Source organism: Quercus lobata, chromosome 5, assembly GCF_001633185.2.
Source record: "Quercus lobata isolate SW786 chromosome 5, ValleyOak3.0 Primary Assembly, whole genome shotgun sequence".
Classification (NCBI taxonomy): Eukaryota; Viridiplantae; Streptophyta; class Magnoliopsida; order Fagales; family Fagaceae; genus Quercus; species Quercus lobata.
In genome coordinates this window covers 70,678,904-70,698,798 of record NC_044908.1, presented here as the reverse complement: position 1 = coordinate 70,698,798, position 19,895 = coordinate 70,678,904, and the positions used below count along the sequence as shown (strand labels likewise).

General features: G+C 42.5%; 1 protein-coding gene across 1 annotated transcript; it reads right to left on the bottom strand.

Moving 5' to 3' along the window:
• Window positions 1–1,924: 1,924 nt before the first annotated feature.
• On the bottom strand, window positions 1,925–18,439 carry LOC115989071 (ankyrin repeat-containing protein ITN1-like). Its single transcript, XM_031112735.1, has 4 exons — window positions 18,037–18,439; window positions 17,809–17,946; window positions 2,936–3,510; window positions 1,925–2,768 (listed from the first exon to the last, which is right to left on the bottom strand). Exons 1-4 carry the CDS (start codon window positions 18,284–18,286, stop codon window positions 2,073–2,075), a joined length of 1,659 nt encoding a protein of 552 aa, XP_030968595.1. The 5' UTR covers window positions 18,287–18,439; the 3' UTR covers window positions 1,925–2,072.
• Between the last annotated feature and the right edge of the window lie 1,456 nt (window positions 18,440–19,895).

Below are 19,895 nucleotides of genomic sequence, written 5' to 3'. Positions count from 1 at the left end.
AATTGTAAGTACAAAATCTTTAAGTAACATGCACTCAAATTGTCTGATAAAATTCCTGGATGTTTTACAATGTTCATATTGCAAGCTAAATAAATCGTATGCATACGTGGCTTGACTGTCTAAGGAATTCAATATATACATTGGTGATAGTCAATATTTTAATTCATTGGCTCCTTTCTACTTCAGGTTCGTATAAATTATTTTATATTTCCTTTTTCATTTGTGTCTAATTTGTAATTTAATTTTTATGTTAAAATAGGAGTTTGGGCAAGACAAAGCTTACACCAATCAGATTCTATTTAACTTATTTTTTAGGTCGTGGTATGTTTCTTTAAATTTTGCTGTGTTGGCCATCTTGGTAATGGTTCTCTTTATATAGTAGCATCTCTTACTATTTTGTATTCCTACTTTAAAGATTTTTATTTTTATTTTTCAAGAATACTAATTATTTTTAACACACATATGAGGAAAGGAAAGAAATTCTTAAAGAAAATGACAGTGATATATACCCAAAAGAGTCTAAATCTTGGATACATCTTGCTTTAAAAATTGGATTACTTATACTAGGAACCACTGCTATAAGGTTGGCTTCTTTTTTTTTGTTACGTATTGCTCCATATATGTTTTCTAATATCAAAGTTAATCAACTTGCCTATCTCCTCCCTCTCCACTAGGATGATGACGTTGCCACTTACAATAACGTATGGAATGAGAGCGAAAACGTACATTAGCATTTATCACATATGTTAAGAATTTTAAGATTTTCTGAATTTGTTATTATGCTTTTTTACTTTTTTTTTTCCCCAATTTGAATGCTAAAGAGAATTTTTTTTTTTTTTTTTTTTTTTTTATACAAGATAAAAATTTTACTCTAATCTAATCTAAGTGTATATATATATATGTAAAACTCATTCCTAGAGACTTAAACTTTGGTCCTTACCCCCCCTCCCAACACCCCACACCCCACAAACACTTATATTTATGGAATGATCATCACACCAGGGTGTGCAATAGTCTAAATAGAAGTTAATACTCACAAGAAGATCTTAGTAAAGATGTTGAAATAAATAATGCTTTTACTGTGCGATTTAGCCATATATATTTTTTTCGTTTTACTTCTAAAATCAAATTAATGATCATATTTTTCATAAACAAATCGATGATCAAATTTTTTTTTAATGAGTAAAATCAATGATCGCATTTCTTCCATTAATAATAGACCTTAGATAGTACCCATTCATGAAATTGAGCAATCATGTGGCAAAATCTCATTATTACAAGGTGAAATTTTCTCTTTTAATTTCAAAGAAAGTTATTGATTTTATAATTTGTGTAATATAGGTTTGTGTAGTTATTGATTTTATAATTTGTGTAATATAGTTTTGTGTTGCTATTGATCGATACATGTACCACCTTGGGAGCTCATAAATGTTTCAGTGTTACTATAGTTGACAATATTGTAAATATAAGATGAAGATTCACTGGGGATTTCTAAAATAATTGGATTGGATTTTAGAAATTTTAAAGTAGAATTACCTTAATAATTTCAAAGAATCCCATTTGACTACTTTGCGACATAGTGAAATTAATATTCGTTTTTTATTATTCTTTATTACCCATGTCTTGTTTTGGGTGAGATATGGTCTCCAAGCTGAAATATTAGGAGCCTTACCATTTCATGAAATTCAAGTTATGCTTTAGTTTATAGTATGCTTTTGCAAAATTCTCATTAAAAAAAATAGTATCCTTTGCAAAATTAATTTTGTTGGTTTCTTTTTTAGCATCTTTGTATTATGTGCATCGCATTGGTTCTCAACTTGTTATTCAAATTATACCCTTTCTCTTTGTGGGGCTTAAACTCTTAAATGTGAGCAAAAACTGGAGATAAAAAAAGGTACAAGTGGTTATTCAACACATAGTTCTGAGATACAAACATTTATTACATAGTTTCTTGGTAGTGTTCAATCCATCAAAAAGAGAATTATAGTATCTTAAGTTATTTCACTTTCGTATATAGGAAATTCCAATAGACAACAAGTGATTCCAAAAGCCTAACATCATATATAGTCCTCTCAAACGGACGAGGTGCGTTGAGGGTTTAGGGAATTTGAAGTTCGATTGGACTCTTTATTCTCCCTAGGTAGCACTGGAAAATAAAGACTACGAGAAACTACCTCCCATGCGTTCTTGAGCAAGTGCTTGTAAGTTTTTGATAGTGATCGACAGAGAGGGAAATATGAAAGTGCAAAGAGTCCAACTGGAATGAAAGAGGTGGTGTATAGGATAACTTTTGTCCACCCTTCCCCATTGTGAATCATGAGGGTAATTGTTGCTGCAAATGCTGTCATCATCATACTGACTGAGACGAACAAGAAAGTTAAGCCGATAGCTAAATTATTAGTAAGAGAATGGCTGAAGTCCACAAATCGAAATGGCGATGCAGTGATTGCAAGAAATAAAACTACTGATGTTAAAGCAGATGAAATTGTTAGTATGTCACCCCCAGTGAAAACCAGAAAGAAAGGATGATTGAGGGGGACTGGGACACCAGTCTGACCATTTGAGCCTCCAGGTATTGTATAGGCTGCAGCGAAGGCAACAGTAGCAATGAGAACCGCCACAATGGTACATCCTTCGGCAGTCCGCTTTATCCATTCTTTGGCATTCAGTCGGAGCTCTTTGTTTGTTGTATTAAATAGCGCCTCTGCCGTGAGACCTTGATTGTTGCGGTGGTCAACGAAATGGGGTGGAATAACTTCCTTCACACGCTGCACATGACAAAAAAGAAAATGGTCAATAATGACATAAATCTGAAAGTAATTTTAGTTATTGATCCACCGGCGTTAAGAATAGTGCGGATGTGTTTGTGTTTGAGTATGTGGATACATGCAGACCTAAAAGTATAAAAGAAAAAAGGGTACTCGAAGTGTAGTACCTCAAACCAATGCATCTCCTCTTGTAATTCAAGTGCAGGGCCTTGCATCTTCTCAGGCACATAATCCTTATTTCTTTTTCCAGCTGTATGTAGCATGGAATTCCCTCCCTCATCAAGCTTTCCTACTAGCCAATTCTTTGGCAATTTCATCTTCATTACAAGCTCAAAAATATCTAATTGGCGGTACTTGATTGCTACATGCAATATGTTCCTCCCTTTATCATCAATATGCACAACTGCCTGGGGGTATAAATCGAGTATTTCTTTAACAATCTGTACACAACCTGAAATAGTTGCAAAGAACAAAGGAGATTTTGTTGCCCCTTCCGAAGTTTTTGCTGCCCCTTCCTCTTGACCAAGAAAACTCATTGGGTTTCCTTCTGCAACTTTCTTCTCTATTTTAGAATTACCACTATACTTGTGGAGGACAGGCTTACTTGGGCCTGCTTTATGATAAGTAATCTCCCATGAAGTATCTCTTTTTATGAGGAACTTGGCAAGCTTCTTAGCTGATTCATATTTTTGCTTTCGTTCTGCAATTGCTTTTCGTTTGGTTGAACTACAATATAAGTTGACTGTTCGTGAACTGGAAGTCAGTAATTGTTGCATATAAAATTTTATTATTATTTATTAAATATGAAAAGCATTTTTCGTCAAAAAAAAAAGAAAAAAGAGTGTTATTCCAAAATAATTTACGTATTAAATTTAATTTTAAAAGCCATTTAATTACTTTAGGTAGAATGTCGATATTTTACCTAGTTAATACTAGGAAATGTCTTCTAAAAAGTCACAATACATATCTACAAAAAACTTATTTGCGCTTTCCTGTCTAAATAAAATAAGAAAAAAATTAATTAACAAAAAAATCAAAAAAGAAAGGTAGAAGGAATAAATAAAAGAAAAATACGGGTTCACACACTCTTTTCCTTGGTCCTATGTATTACCGACAATATATCCATCACGATCCATTTGGTACCGATTCACCACACCACCAAGAAAACCATAAGAGCATTCCATTGGCAATTATAAATAGTATATTTAGAGAAAATTTAGCACACAAAAAGAACCCAGCAATTGAACTTATAAAATCTTACAAATGCAAATTTTTTTGCAATTGTGCTACAGTGTCATCCTAAATGTAGGATGACACTGGAACACTTTAGTAAAAATTATAATATATTTTAATTGATAAAGTGGAAGAGAGATAGAGAGAAGAAAGAAAAAGAGTTGTATTGAAATATATTATATTACTTTAGTGGGTAATATATATTTGTGGTCGCACGATTTTCTTGGCCCAAATTCTAATGATCAGGCTTTGACCCAAGACGCAACCCACAATGAATGTTCGTAGAGAATGGGTGAAAGAACTTGGCTTCAGTGAGCCTGTTCGGTCGAATGCATGGATAAGGTGGTTGCAGAAGATAAAAGACACGGGAAAGATTTCTCAAGTCTCCTTATATTCCTTTTCTCTTTAGGTCTTCATACAGTTTTTTCCGTCCCCTTCTTTGGGGGACTGCATTACATTATATAGCTCTCCTTCTTTCATCTAAACCTTACACCTGTTGATCATCTAAGCATCCACTTGAGCGCCTGTCCCATCAGCCGCCCTCACCACTCCCTTTGTGAGTTGCAGAGGCCAAGGCGGTACTGTTCAGGGGTCTTTTCCTCATTAATGCGGCCAAGAGGTTGGTTGGGGCGCAATTAATGTGGTGGTAGCTTTTCGAGGGATATTTTGGATTTTATTCATTTTATATGTCTGGAGGGTGAACTGAATTGGCTGGGGATGGCTCTTGGTCTGGGCTTCGTGATGTCCGAGGAGGAGTTGCTCCTCGGACAGGCTTCCTGGGCGTTGCTGGGATTGAGTAACGCTTCATGTGTGGCCTCTCCTCGGAAAGGACGCTCCTCGGATGGGCCTGGATTTGGAGTGGCCCATTATTTTTGGGCCGGGCCCCACAATAGCCCCTCAAAACTCCGGTTTTTATCTCCTTCCGAGGAGAAAAGCGGGGTTTTGATGTTAATGAGTGGATAGGGATAAGGAGGACCTGGGGCGCGTGTGCAGATCGTGACCTTTGACGTGCCACAATTTTCGAGGCGTGGCCATTAATTTCTGGAGGCGTTATGTTCCCTTCATCCAACGGTGCGGCGCGGATCGAACGACCATCGTTCATTCGCGTATTTTTAGGCAGGAGTGATTTCCTCTCTCTCCTCCTGACTATATAAGGCGTCAGGGGGGGTTCAGTTCCTTCTTTTATCTGCGTTTCATAAACCTCAAAGGGCTCCAGAGATCTACAGCGAAACCCAGAGACATACAAGCACTTGCGCCCTTTACGCCGCCGTGACCATTTTCTGCGAAACGTCTCGTCTACGAGTGATTTCCAGGCATCCCATCAAGCGTTTTGTGAAGGTACCAGTACATTTCGCTCATCTCGTCGTTTCAATTCTCTCCTCGGACCCTTCTTTTCTGCTCAGTCTTTACTTTCGTTTCCCAGTTCAGTTCAGATGGGTAGGTTCGAGAAACTAGTAAATACTCCGGCCGCTATGGAGGTCTTTAGGGCTAAATACCGCATCCCCCCGGGGGTTGGGCTGCGGTACTGTCCTCTTGAAGGAATAGTGACAGATAAACGTCTGGGAGAAGTTGTCATCCCCATGATTGCTTTCATAGAGGGAGGGATGACGCTTCCCATGCGTAGGATTACCAGGGAATACTTGTTCAACCATAGGTTGGCGCCGCAACAGTGTGCCCCAAATATGTTCAAGATATTAGGCTGTGTAGATGTCCTAGATGAGCGGATGAACCTAGGCCTTACTTGGCACGATGTGGCCTATCTGTACGAGTGTCACCGCCTCGGGGATGAGGGGTATTATCTTAAATCCCGGAACGAGGACGTTAGGTTGATCTCTTGTCTCCCGGTATCCAATAAGACCGTGAAGAATGACTTCCTCATTGCTTCTGGGGAGTGGTTCGACGGTATTCATTGTCCAACTCGGGCAGGAAACCCAGGTGCGGCGTCCTTTAGGATCGGTCCTTGTTAGGAGAGGAATTAGTGTTGAGGGTTTATTTTTACTGCTTTCCTTATAACTGGTAGATTTCTTGAACTAACCCCACTCTTCTTGGTTGTTTGCAGATAAATCTCACGTAGCTCCTCGGCTTAGCCTTGTGAACGTGCCAGCGTTGAACTACCTTCTTAGGTCGGAGATTTACGTTTCCGAGGACGGACAGTTGCGTGCGGCTCATCTAGTTTTGGGCTATCAACCTTTAAGCAGCTCTTTCCAGGCGATCGGTCACGCTATAAGGGCTGGCAGTCCGAGGCTGGCCAGGATTGACGTGTCCAAGGACGGGTTCCTAGCCGACCACGATTTACCGCCAGTTGTGTTGCCCGGTGTTAGAAATCCCTACTTGGCAGAGCAGTTACCTCCGCCAGACGAGCCTGGCGTTGCCGTTCAAGTTGAAGAAGAAGCTGAGTCGTCTCGTCTCTCTCTTGAGGAAGAGATAGACGAGTTCCATTTTGAGGAGGAAGTCCAGCAATCCCCCTTAGCGGAATTTTCCGATCCCGAAGGAGAGCGGGATCGACATTCGGCAGTTGGTGCTCCTTCCCTTGTTATCTGCTCGGACGATACTTCGGACGAAGAGACGGAGCCCATGGCAGGAAAGGGAAAATCTCTGAAGGAGCTGTTGGGTTCCAGAGGGAAAGGCCAATCATCGAAGGGACCACCTCCACCACAAGCCAAGGCCCTTCCTCCCGTGGTCCCTCAAGGAACTTTGGAACCTGGTCTCAAGGTCAATCCGGACCTGAAGAAGAAGAGACCGGTTGACACCCCTGAGGAGGGTGAGGTGGCTGCTCAGCCCACCAAGCAGCAGAAGACTGCTCGGGCTCCAAGGAGCAGAAGGGGCAATTCCTCGGAGAGTAGGGACGAGGAGAGCCTTGCGGATGTACGGGTTACTCCGCGTGTATGGAGCCCCAAATTGGAGTTGGAGGGGGTTGCAATCCCTTACAATGCCTCGATCAGAGAGTACAACCGCGGCCGAGCTGGGTACGTGGCTGAGGCCTTAGAGCAGCCCCTGCTCCTTCCTCGGGACATGGAGGCTTACAGGCGTTTCTCTCAGTCCGAGATCTTCCTATCCCTTAAAAGGGATCTCGCGATGGTAAGTGATCCTTCTACTGTTTCATTAACTCTTTTGATCTCGTTAGATATTTTTAAAGCATTTTGGTTTTGTCTGTAGATTACTCAGCAGGTATTTGTGGCTGAGGAATTCTGCCGAAGTGAACGTAATCGGACTGAGGTCGAGATCCAGGCTCGGACGGAGGTGGAGAAGACCTTGGGGTCCCTCAGGCACGATCACCTTATACTCACGAACGAGTTCAAGGAGTCGGAGCACCGGCGCAAAAGTGCAGAATCTGGTCTGAAGAGCGCCGAGACCCAGGCGGAGGACCAGCGCAAGGAGCTATACTCGACGCAGCTCAACCTTGTCACCGAGAAGCAGGCAGTGCAGGATCTCAAAACTGCCTTGCAAAAGGTCGAGGATGAACTGAGAAGGGTCAAAGAGGAGGCTCAGCTGATCCGAGAGGCTACAGAGGCTGAGAAGAATGCTGCTCGCCAGCTTGGGGCTGAGGAGACGGAGGCCAGGCTATCAGAGGAGGTCCCCGAGGTGTGCAGGGATTACTGCAGTATCTCCTGGGCTCATGCTCTCGATGCTGCAGGAGTTCCTGCGGATTTGGCACTAAGACTGCCCGAGAACATCTTCTACCCTCAGGAGATCCGAGCGAATCCTGAAGGTGCCCAAGTGACTTCAGAGCAGGATTTGGCGGCGCCTGATACCGCCCTTGTGCCTGAGATAACGAAGAGTCCTGCCGTAGACTCAGTCGTTGAGGCTCCTCCTCCTCAGCCCGAGCAGAAGGAAGATCCCCCTGTTGAGGCTTAGTCTTTTAGGCTTTTGTTTTTTGTACTCTTTCTTTCTTTTTCTTTTTTTATGAGAGCCGTCCTGTTTTTCCATTTTTTGTAAGGACCTCTCTTTCCAGTGTACTCGAAATATTAATCTGGAATGTTAGTTTGGCTCTCTATGGATGTATGCCAGTAGCGTTTTACTTTAAATACTTGCAATGATGCAGATATGGCTCTCGATGGATGTGTGCAGCGCATAGAAATGATTTCCTTTAAGCGATAATCTCCCGATCTGTCACAAGTAATAGTTTCCCCTAAGTCTGTGGTCCGAAGTGCCATGCAGGACTTAGGTTCTGTTTAGAACTTATGCGATTCTGCTTTTTTGTACTTGGTTTCCCTATAGGCTTGAGTCCGAGGACCATGCAAGACCTTGGTTCTGTCCAGGACTTACGCGATTTTTCTTTTTGTACTTGGTTTCCCATAGGCTTGAGTCCGAGGACCATGCAAGACCTTGGTTCTGTCCAAGACTTACGCGATTTTTCTTTTCGTACTTGGTTTTCCCATAGGCTTGAGTCCGAGGACCATGCAAGACCTTGGTTCTGTCCAAGACTTACGCGATTTTTCTTTTCGTACTTGGTTTCCCCATAGGCTTGAGTCCGAGGACCATGCAAGACCTTGGTTCTGTCCAAGACTTACGCGATTTTTTTTTTCTGTACTTGGTTTCCCCATAGGCTTGAGTCCGAGGACCATGCAAGACCTTGGTTCTGTCCAAGACTTACGCGATTTTTCTTTTCTGTACTTGGTTTCCCCATAGGCTTGAGTCCGAGGACCATGCAAGACCTTGGTTCTGTCCAAGACTTACGCGATTTTCTTTTCTGTACTAGGTTCCCCATAGGCTTGAGTCCGAGGACCTTGGTTCAAGACCTACTTGGTTCTTGAGTCCGAGGACCATGCAAGACCTTGGTTCTGTCCAAGACTTACGCGATTTTACTTTTCGTACTTGGTTTTCCCATAGGCTTGAGTCCGAGGACCATGCAAGACCTTGGTTCTGTCCAAGACTTACGCGATTTTTCTTTTCTGTACTTGGTTTCCCCATAGGCTTGAGTCCGAGGACCATGCAAGACCTTGGTTCTGTCCAAGACTTACGCGGATTTTTCTGTTACTTATTGTACTTGGTTTCCCCCCATAGGCTTGAGTCCGAGGACCATGCAAGAAGACTTACGCGATTTTCTTTTCTGTACTTTTCCCTATAGGCTTGAGTCCCATTTGGTTCTGTCCAAGACTTACGCGATTTTTACTTTTCGTACTTGGTTTTCCCATAGGCTTGAGTCCGAGGACCATGCAAGACCTTGGTTCTGTCCAAGACTTACGCGATTTTTCTTTTTGTACTTGGTTTTCCCATAGGCTTGAGTCCGAGGACCATGCAAGACCTTGGTTCTGTCCAAGACTTACGCGATTTTTCTTTTCGTACTTGGTTTTCCCATAGGCTTGAGTCCGAGGACCATGCAAGACCTTGGTTCTGTCCAAGACTTACGAAGTCTTTTTAAGTGTTAATTTCCCCTAAGTCTGTGGTCCAAGGAGCCATACAGGACTTAGGTTCTGTTTAAGACTCATAAGAATTGTCATGCAGATCAGCAAGAAGTGGATAGCCAATAAACAAAATGTGGGCGAAGCCATTTTCATTAATAATAATATCTTCTGAGGTTATTTACATTCCATGGTCGAGGCACAGCTTTTTCATCCAAATTTTCTAGATAGTAGGCGCCTATTCCAGCTACGGATGTTATACGGTACGGTCCTTCCCAATTGGGCCCCAACTTGCCCCAAGAGGGGTTTTTTGCGCTGCCAAGGACCTTCCTCATCACGAGATCGCCGGGACCGAGGGGTCGTAGCTTGACATTGGCATCGTATCCCTGTCTCAGCTTTTGGTGATAATAGGCCATATGAATCGTTGCTTTTTCCCTTCTTTCCTCGGCTAAGTCTAGATTTCTTTCCAACAACTCATCGTTACCGTCCGGAGTAAACGAAGCAGATCTCAGCGTAGGAAAGTTGTTCTCAATTGGGAGTACAGCCTCTGCCCCATAAGTCAATGAAAAGGGGGTCTCACCGGTTGACCGCCGTGGCGTTGTCCGATAGGTCCATAGAACGTGCGGGAGCTCTTCTATCCATCTTCCCTTTGCCTCATCTAGCCTTTTCTTTAGTCCGTTCACTATGACCTTGTTCACGGCCTCCACCTGCCCATTTCCCTGGGGATATGCAGGGGTGGAATATCGGTTAATGATTCCAAGCTCGTGGCAGTACTTTCTAAAGCTTTTACTGTCGAATTGAAGACCATTGTCGGAAATGAGTGTACGCGGGATTCCGAAGCGGGTGATAATGTTCTTCCAGATGAATTTCTGGGCATCCACGTCCCTAATGTTGGCCAAAGGCTCAGCCTCCACCCATTTAGTGAAGTAATCGGTCCCGACTATGATGTATCGCTTGTTCCCCGCGGCTTTAGGAAAAGGTCCGACAATATCAAGACCCCACTGCGCGAACGGCCACGGGCTAGAGAGGGGGTTGAGAACCCCTCCGGGTTGGTGAATATTCGGAGCAAATCTCTGGCACTGATCGCACTTCTTGGCGTACTCCTGGGCCTCCCTTTGCATGTTCGGCCACCAGTATCCTTGGGTGAGTGCCCTATGCGCCAGCGACCTTCCTCCGGTGTGACTTCCACAAATTCCTTCATGCAACTCCTCAAGCAGAGACTCGGACTCTTCTGGATGTACACAGAGTAGGTACGGTCCAGAATAGGAGCGCCGATATAATTGGTGGTCCTCGGATAGCCAGAACCGAGGAGCATTCCTCCGTATCTTATCGGCTTCCAGCTTTTCTTCCGGCAAGACGTCATTCTGAAGGAAGTTCTTTATGGGATCCATCCAGCAGTGACTCTTTCTGATCTGATGGACTCTGGCCGGACTTCCGCTGATAGGGCTTGCCTGGGCTAAGTCTTCAACCAGGATCATTCGCGGCAGATTGTGCGCTGAGGACGTGGCGAGTGTGGCCAGCGAGTCTGCATGGGTGTTTACACTCCTGGAGATGTGCGTCAGATTGAAAGATTCAAAATTCGTCTGTAGCCGCTTGACTTGTCCCAGATACTCTTGCATCCTGGTATCTCGAGCTTCCAGCTCACCCATCACTTATCCGACCACTAGTCTGGAGTCCGAGAATGCTTCTATTACTGTGCCGCCCAATCTGTGAACCATCATCATCCCTTGAAGTAAGGCTTCGTATTCGGCTTCATTGTTCGTGGCCGAGAACCCGAGCCTCAAAGATTTTTCAATAGCAGCACCGTCCGGGGATATTATAACTATCCCAACTCCTGACCCTCTTTGGTTAGCCGCTCCGTCCACGTAGACCTTCCATGGCCTGGTCCCGATTGCTGAAATCACGCCAACCGACTTCTCATCCATGTCTTTCTTCTCAGTCATTGTTTCTAAAGAGGGCTCAGCAAACTCTGCCACCAAGTCCGCGAGGACCTGTCCCTTGACGGAGGATCTGGGCATATATTTGATGTCAAAGGCTCCCAGGAGCGCACTCCACATGGCGATCCTGCCTGTATAGTCAGCGCTGCGAAGAACTGCTCGAAGGGGAAGCTGAGTTAAAACGATGACCGTATGCGCCTGAAAGTAATGAGGGAGCTTACGGGTCGCATGCACTATCGCCAGAATTGCCTTTTCCAAAGGAAGGTACCGTACCTCGGCTTCGTGCAATGATTTGCTCACATAGTAAACCGGCCGCTGCACCCCATTGTCATCCCGTATCAGCACCAAGCTCACAGCATGGGGAGCTACGGCAATATATGCAAACAGCACCTCATCTGCCTCAGGGCTGGACATGATGGGTGGTCGAGACAGGTAGTCCTTAAGCTGCTGGAAAGCCTGAGCGCAATCCTCCGACCATTCAAACCCTTTCCATTTGTTTATCAGGAGGTAAAAAGGCCGACATCGATCCGCCGATCGTGATATGAACCGGTTTAGTGCCGCAATCATGCCAGTGAGCTTCTGCACTTCCTTCGGATTCCGAGGAACCTGTAGGCTGTTAATGGCTTTGATCTGGTCGGGACTTACTTCTATTCCCCTGTGAGTGACCATGTACCCTAAGAATTTCCCAGACCCGACCCCAAATGAGCATTTGGAAGCATTCAGCCGCAACCGGTGCTTTCTTAAGATAGCGAAGATCGCTCCGAGGTCACTCACGTGCTCGGAAACCCTTTTGCTCTTCACAACCATGTCGTCTATATAAATCTCAATGATCTTGCCCAGCTGTGGCTCGAACATCCGAGTCATCATCCTTTGATATGTTGAGCCTGCGTTCTTCAGCCCAAACGGCATCACCTTATAATGATAGTTTCCGATGGGCGTCATGAAAGCCGTTTTTTCTTGGTCGTCAGGCGCAAGGGGTATCTGATGATAGCCTTGAAAGGCGTCCAGGAAGCTCATTCGAGGGTGGCCCACGGTTGCATCCACCAATCGGTCGATTCGGGGTAGGGGGAATGGGTCTTTCGGGCATGCCTTGTTCAGGTCCGTGAAGTCCACACAGACCCTCCACTTCCCTGTCTTCTTTCTTACCACCACTGTGTTCGCCAACCATTCGGGGTAAAAGACCTCTTTGATAGCCCCTGCCCTTTTTGATTTCGCCACCTCGTCCCTTACGGCACTGGCGTGTTCCTTCGAAGGACGTCGAGGCGGCTGTTTCTTTGGAGTTGAAGAGGGGTTGACGTTCAGGTGGTGACAAATAAAGCTGGGATCAACTCCCGGGGCGTCGTAGGCGTCCCACGCGAACACGTCGACATTCTCTCTGAGAAATCCGACCAACTCCTCTTTTTCCTGGGAAGGTAATTCAGAGCCGACCTGAAAGAACTTCTCAGGGTCGTCATTGACAGCAATCCTATCCAGACCTTCGCACCTTATCTCCTCGGCCAGCCCCTCGCCTTGGCTCGCCGAGGGAGTTGGTTGCTATAAGCTCTCCGGGACCGAGGACTTGATTGGGGGCTGATGTAAAACGGCGGCCACCATACACTTCCTAGCCACGGCTTGATCTCCTCGGAGCTCTTCCACTTGTCCTCGGGAGGGGTATTTCACTTTTTGGTGAAGTGTGGAGGTCACGGCCTCCAGGGCATGGATCCACGGCCTTGCCATTATCGCAGTGTAAGGCGAATAAGCGTCAACCACAATAAAATTTACCTCCACTATCTCCGCCCCAGTCTGTACGGGCAGTCGGATCTGCCCTTTTGGCGTGACCATCCTTCCCTCAAAACTGAGAAGAGGGGAGTCATAAGCGGCCAAATCTTCTGGCTTCAGGTTCAGCCCCTTGTATAGGTCGGGGTACATTATCTCTACCGCGCTTCCCGAATCCACCATCACCCTCTTCACGTCGAAGCCCCCGATCCTCAGCGTGACCACCAAGGCATCATCGTGGGGTTGAATAGTTCCTCTCTTATCTTCGTCCGAGAAACCCAGTACCAGAGAGCTTCCCTTTCTTGACCTTTTGGGCTCTCCTTGCCTACCCTCAGGGGGGAACCGATCAACAACTAACACCCTGGGAGTGGGTGGCCCCGTCCTTCCTGGTGCAGCAAGGATGACATGTATCGTCCCGGTGGGGGGTCCCAAGGACACGTCCTTTCGGGGCTCTTGTGTTGTTTGGCCGGGATGGCCACTTGACGGGTGCAGTAGGTGACGTAGCTTTCCTTCTCGGACCAACTGATCTAGGTGATTCCATAGATTCCTGCAGTCCTCAGTAGTATGCCCATGATCCTGATGATAGTGGCAGTACAGGTTCCGGTTACGCCTGGAAGAGTCTCCGGCCATCTTTCCTGGCCACCTGAAGTAGGGCTCATTCCGTACTTTCTCCAACACTTGTTGTACTGGCTCCCTGAATACGGCATTCACTGCCTGCGGGTTGCTCTGGCCCGCCTGTCGCGAAAAATCTCTCCTCGGCTGACCAGGATTGTGCCGTTCCGACCTGAAGTCGTTTGCTTTGGGGGGGATAACTTTATCCTTACCCCTCCCTTGCAGTTGATCTTCCTCCACTCTTTTGTACTTGTTAATCCTATCCCTCAGCTGATCGATGTTGGCAACCGGTTTACCAGTGAGGGATTTCCTCAAGCCATGGTCGGTGGGGAGCCCGCTCTTGAACGTGCTGATAGCGACCGCATCATGGTTGTCATCCAGGTCGTTGTACACCTCCCAGTATCTGTCCGAGTATGCTTTCAGAGTCTCTCCCTCGTGCATGGACAAGGACAGTAGCGAACCGAGGGGCCTGGGGACTCTGGTGCTGGTGATGAAGCGGGTGCAGAAATCCCGAGTGAGCTGCTTGTATGAGCTTACGGAATTTGCCTTTAGGCCATTGAACCACCTCATCGCCATTGATCCCAGGCTGGATGGGAAGATTTTACACATCAGGGCCTCATCTTTCGAGTAGATCGCCATCTTTTGGTTAAACTGGCTCACATGCTCTACCGGGTCCGTTCGACCGCTATAGATGGTGAATGTCGGCTGGTTGAACCGTCGAGGCAGCTTAGCCCCTTCAATTCTATACGTGAAGGGGGATCTTGAGACCTGGTCCAACGCCTTCTTCATGGCATCGTTTCCCGAGCCCCTGCTGGATGTGCTCTCATACTTCCGCACGTGGCGCGGTTCCTTTACGTAGGAAAAGGTTTCACTTGGGGGGGTCCTTGACCTCCGTCGGTAACTCACATCCTCCGCATTAGAGGACCCGTCTGAGTCTGAAGGAGATCGTTTTCGCTGGGTTCGTCGCAACTTTCTCTTCAGATCATCTATCTCTCTCTGCATGTCCTGGTGACTCCTTCGCCTCTGGGAAGCGTGGCTTCCTATCTGAGTGTGACTCTGGCTTGTCCGGATAGTTTGCACACTTCCCTCACGATCTCCCCTGTGGCCTGGGTTGACGGGGTTATTCTGCCTCTGGGACTCGACGGGTTGTGTCCGTTGGGAGTCGGCCTGGTGAGGATTCCCCTGGTGCGGATTTAGTTCTGCCATGCTTGACCGTTGTGCCTGCTGATGCCCTAGTTCTTCCCACAGACGGTGCCAATTGTGGTCGCACGATTTTCTTGGCCCAAATTCTAATGATCAGGCTTTGACCCAAGACGCAACCCACAATGAATGTTCGTAGAGAATGGGTGAAAGAACTTGGCTTCAGTGAGCCTGTTCGGTCGAATGCATGGATAAGGTGGTTGCAGAAGATAAAAGACACGGGAAAGATTTCTCAAGTCTCCTTATATTCCTTTTCTCTTTAGGTCTTCATACAGTTTTTTCCGTCCCATTCTTTGGGGGACTGCATTACATTATATAGCCCTCCTTCTTTCATCTAAACCTTACACCTGTTGATCATCTAAGCATCCACTTGAGCGCCTGTCCCATCAGCCGCCCTCACCACTCCCTTTGTGAGTTACAGAGGCCAAGGCGGTACTGTTCAGGGGTCTTTTCCTCATTAATGCGGCCAAGAGGTTGGTTGGGGCGCAATTAATGTGGTGGTAGCTTTTCGAGGGATATTTTGGATTTTATTCATTTTATATGTCTGGAGGGTGAACTGAATTGGCTGGGGATGGCTCTTGGTCTGGGCTTCGTGATGTCCGAGGAGGAGTTGCTCCTCGGACAGGCTTCCTGGGCGTTGCTGGGATTGAGTAACGCTTCATGTGTAGCCTCTCCTCGGAAAGGACGCTCCTCGGATGGGCCTGGATTTGGAGTGGCCCATTATTTTTGGGCCGGGCCCCACAATATTATTTTAATAAGTAGAATCGAAAAATAAAAGTTAAAATATTAATTGTGTTGTAAAATAGTATGATATAATTAATAAAATAATTTTTTAAATGATAAAATAAAATATCATGGAAATTGAAGCGAATACTCTAATTATATTTTAAAATCTCAAGTGGCATTGGATGGCGAGCAAGCAAAAGTGTGCCGACAATTTGAGGAGTGGAGTGGTGGGGCTAAGGAGACCAGCTAAAGAAAAGAAAGACAGAGGAAGAAGAAATTATTCTTTATTTAAATTTTGATTATTTTCAGATTTTTGTATTAATTTATGTTTAATATACTTTTTTATTATATTTTTCTTGTTAAAAAAATGACATTTGTTTGTACGGAAGATAATGGGAAGCGATAAAAGAAGTACCTTTAACATTATTATAATATACTTTTTTAATTATAAAATATTAGAAACTTTATTATAGCAATACTTAAGACTTTAAGGCTTGATAGTGTGTTTCTCAACAAAAAAAGATAAAAAAAAGAAAAAAAGAAGAAGACTTGAGAGTGTAAGTTATAATCAAACTAGTATGTAGTCCTGTGCTACCGCACGAGAATGGATATATTATTAATCATGAGTTTATTCATGTTTAAAAAGCTCATTTAAGTCAAAATTCATATTATTAACCAGAAAATTTCATTAACAAAACTTAGCAATATATATATTTTACACAGAAAGATGAACCTTAGTGACAATGTTTATCCAAAAGATCCATTCACGCTTTTGAATTTTTAATCTTTATTTGTGATTGAAATTTTCGCAACTTAAAAATTTTAAAATAAAAAAAAAAAAAAAAAAAACCCTCAGAGTTGTACTCATTTTGTAGTTTTACGATGGGTCATTTTGTAACATGATGGGCATTTGTGTGAAGAAAAAATCTCTGAAGTTCCATGGCTAATAAAAGAAATTCTCTCTAATCTCTTTTTATAGAGAGAGGGGTTTGTGCGTGTTTTTATACATCCTTCATAGTTGTATTATCACGAAGCAGGTCCAATGGATTTAGATTGGTACTACCGATTCCCAAAGCATGAGTGTTTAATGTATTATTAATTTCATCTCATTGGCTTTTGCACATGACAGCAAAATTAAAAATAATTAAATTGTACACGTGTATAGTAAAATTGGACTCCAATTTCAAATTTTAATTGAACAATTGGAATGATAATATATGATAGTAAAAACAATAGGAAAATTCAAATAAAATTCCGAATTAAATTGTAACAATCTGAATAAAAAATTCCAGTAGAAAGACAGGGTGGAGTGATCTACTCCAAGAAGGAGACCAAACTTGCGTAAATATAGAATAATAAATCTCTCTCCGGAAAATTTACATTGTTCATAACCTTTACCTTCACTAAACATTTTAAAAACATAGTGACTCACATCTGCCATCCAAACATCTACAGCCTGGTCCTCTGCAATTCGCGTGAGATTCCATTGATCACTAAGTTCCTTTGCAGCCTGCAAAAAGTATCATCCATCGGTCCACAGCAGTGCTTTCTTCATTGTTATAGGTACCAAACCTGAACAAAAAGCCAAATATAAGGATAGTGAATTTTAGGCATAATGTGCATCTAATCACATATTAGCAATTTATAACAAATGTAAAGATGCAAACTTTGTAAGTGAATAGTAAACAAAACTTAGTGTCAGAACCAAGAAGAAAGCACTTTAATCCAAAACTCAGTGCAAATGTAAAGATGCAAACTTTGTAAGCAATTTATAACAAAGATGCAAACTCTAACTTTGCTATCTTTTTGGAAATTATGCAATGTACCCAAATCAAGTTCTTATCACCGATATTAATCTCTTTGGTTTTCACGTTTGACTACAAAATCAAGAAAAAACTTAATTAGCACAGTAACTCACTTGACCCGATACATAAAAGTGGTTTTAATGAGAATGAGCCCACATACATTTAGCCACATGATGCAAAATTCAACTTCAATTTCAGATTCTAGACACATGGCACAAAATTAGAATTCTAATTTGGAATTCAATTTCACACTCTCTCTACTTCACCTATTATTTTATATATAGTTTATACAAAGTTTTATACAGGAGTAAAGTCACTACATTTTTTTTTTTATAACGAGTAAAGTCACTACATATATATGCAAAAGTGACGAATATGTATGTAAGAAATATTTAAAAATAGACATTGCTCTGCTCCTAAGTATACCAACCAGAATTGAAGAATCCCAATTCATCGTCACGTTGAAAAGCTCCAGGGTTGCATGATAGAAGCTGAAGGCCAGTCATTCCATCTGCATCTCGTTCATAAACCAATTTTTCGAACTTTTCTGCAATTTCTAAGGCCAGTTCTGTTTTCGAATACCAGGGAAAAAAAAGTGCTCTTTAGAAGTGTTATTAGTTGATACTATTATTTGATACAAAATATTTTTTCTACTAACCGAAGTTCTTTGAAAGGATGGCAATGTGTAGAATAGTGGTTTTATCTGTCCTCTGTAGGAAGAGTTTCTGATTTTCTTCCTCGTAACGTGAAATTTTTCTGGCAAAAATGTGGAACATTTCCTTGTTGCCATAACGGACTGACCGAAACAACGCTGTCTCTTCAAGGTTGTTGCGCATGCATAACAATCCGGGAGTTTTCTCCAACAATTTTCTTGCCACGCTGTCTGATTTTTCTGAAATGGCTGTCATGTGGAGGATAGTGTCTCCGAGTTAGTTTTGGCGAGTCAGTTTATCGAAATGGCGGCAAGGCAATTCATCCAGAAGTCTTAGTACCAATGGAATTTTCTTGGCGTAAGTGGCCATGTGTAGTACTGTGTTATCTAGTATGGTTAATATGTGCAATCCGTGCTCATCAACCTCTTCACAAAGTTTGATCACTGTCTCCGTCTCATCAGTTTCCAAAGCCTTGTACAGTTTCGCGTTTAAACTATGCTTTTTCTCCACGGAACACCTCGAGTGAGATATGTTTACTTGTTGCAGCTGCAAATTTTTCGGAGGAAGAAGAGGAACACGTAAAAGTGCAAGCAAAATGATGGAACGTCATTTAACGCAGTAAGAAAAAAAAAAAAAAAATCAAACGTTAACCATAATAGTGGAATCTACAATTTCACAAGAAACAATTGTACAGTGATGGACGTGATTACATGAATCTTTTATCTCACTTCAAAAAAATTTAACTATGAGTGCATGTGTTGGGTTGAGAAGTTTTTTCAACCTAACCCATTATTGAGGTCTAACTCAACCCAACCTAACCCATGTAAATTGGGTTGGATCTATGGGTTAGATAATTTTTTTAAATACTATTATTATTATTATTATTAAATTGAGCATTAAAACAACATCACCACAAATAAGAACAAATTTATAACCAAATATTCATAAGCATTTGAGATTTTAATTTTATTTAAAAAGAGAGGTGATACAATAAATAAAAAATTGTATAATATATATTTTTTTAATTTTAATATATATTAAATATATGTGAGTCGGGTCGAATTAAGTAGATTTATAAATTTTATAACTCAAACCCAACTTGACCCACAGTAAAAAATATGTCATAACTTAGCACAACCCACCAATCCTTAAAAGCTAGCTTAACTTGGCAAATTGGATTGAATAGGGTCGGTTTTGGCGAGTTGAATCGGGTCAGTTATGACTCCTAAATTTAACCATAATATAGTTTATATCACATGCACTTAAAACTGAGAAATAAATTTTAAAAAAAAAAAAATAGAAAAAGTTAGAAGATGAGAGATTGAGAAAGTGAAAAAATAAAAAACATTTTGAGGAAAATAGAGTAATTGCCTTAGTTACTTTTTTTTTTTTAATAGAAAATAATGACTAAACTCAGATATGATGTATTTTAAAATTAAATTATGTATTCAAAATAATTTATCAAATACCACTAAATGTAAAAGTAGGTACTTTTTCTATATTCAAATTTAGGATTTAAATACATAATACAGAAAATAAAAGTTGATACATCACTTTTTGAAACCAAAAAGACCCTAATGGTCTGTATTATGGTAGACTTTCTACCACTACTTTAGCCACTATGGCTAGTTAGTTTTAATACAAAATCCTTTTAACCAAAAAAAAAAAATGCTTGACAGATTATGGCTTTTTTTCCCTTTTTATTTTTATTTTTTTTAGTCATATTAACGAATGCTCTTAGTAATTGATAATGAACCCTAATAGAAAAGTTTTAACGTCACTTCCATAGAAAATATAAAAAGATATCAACATTAATTATTGTTTTATTATTCTCTCAATAAAATATTTCTGAAAACAATTTATA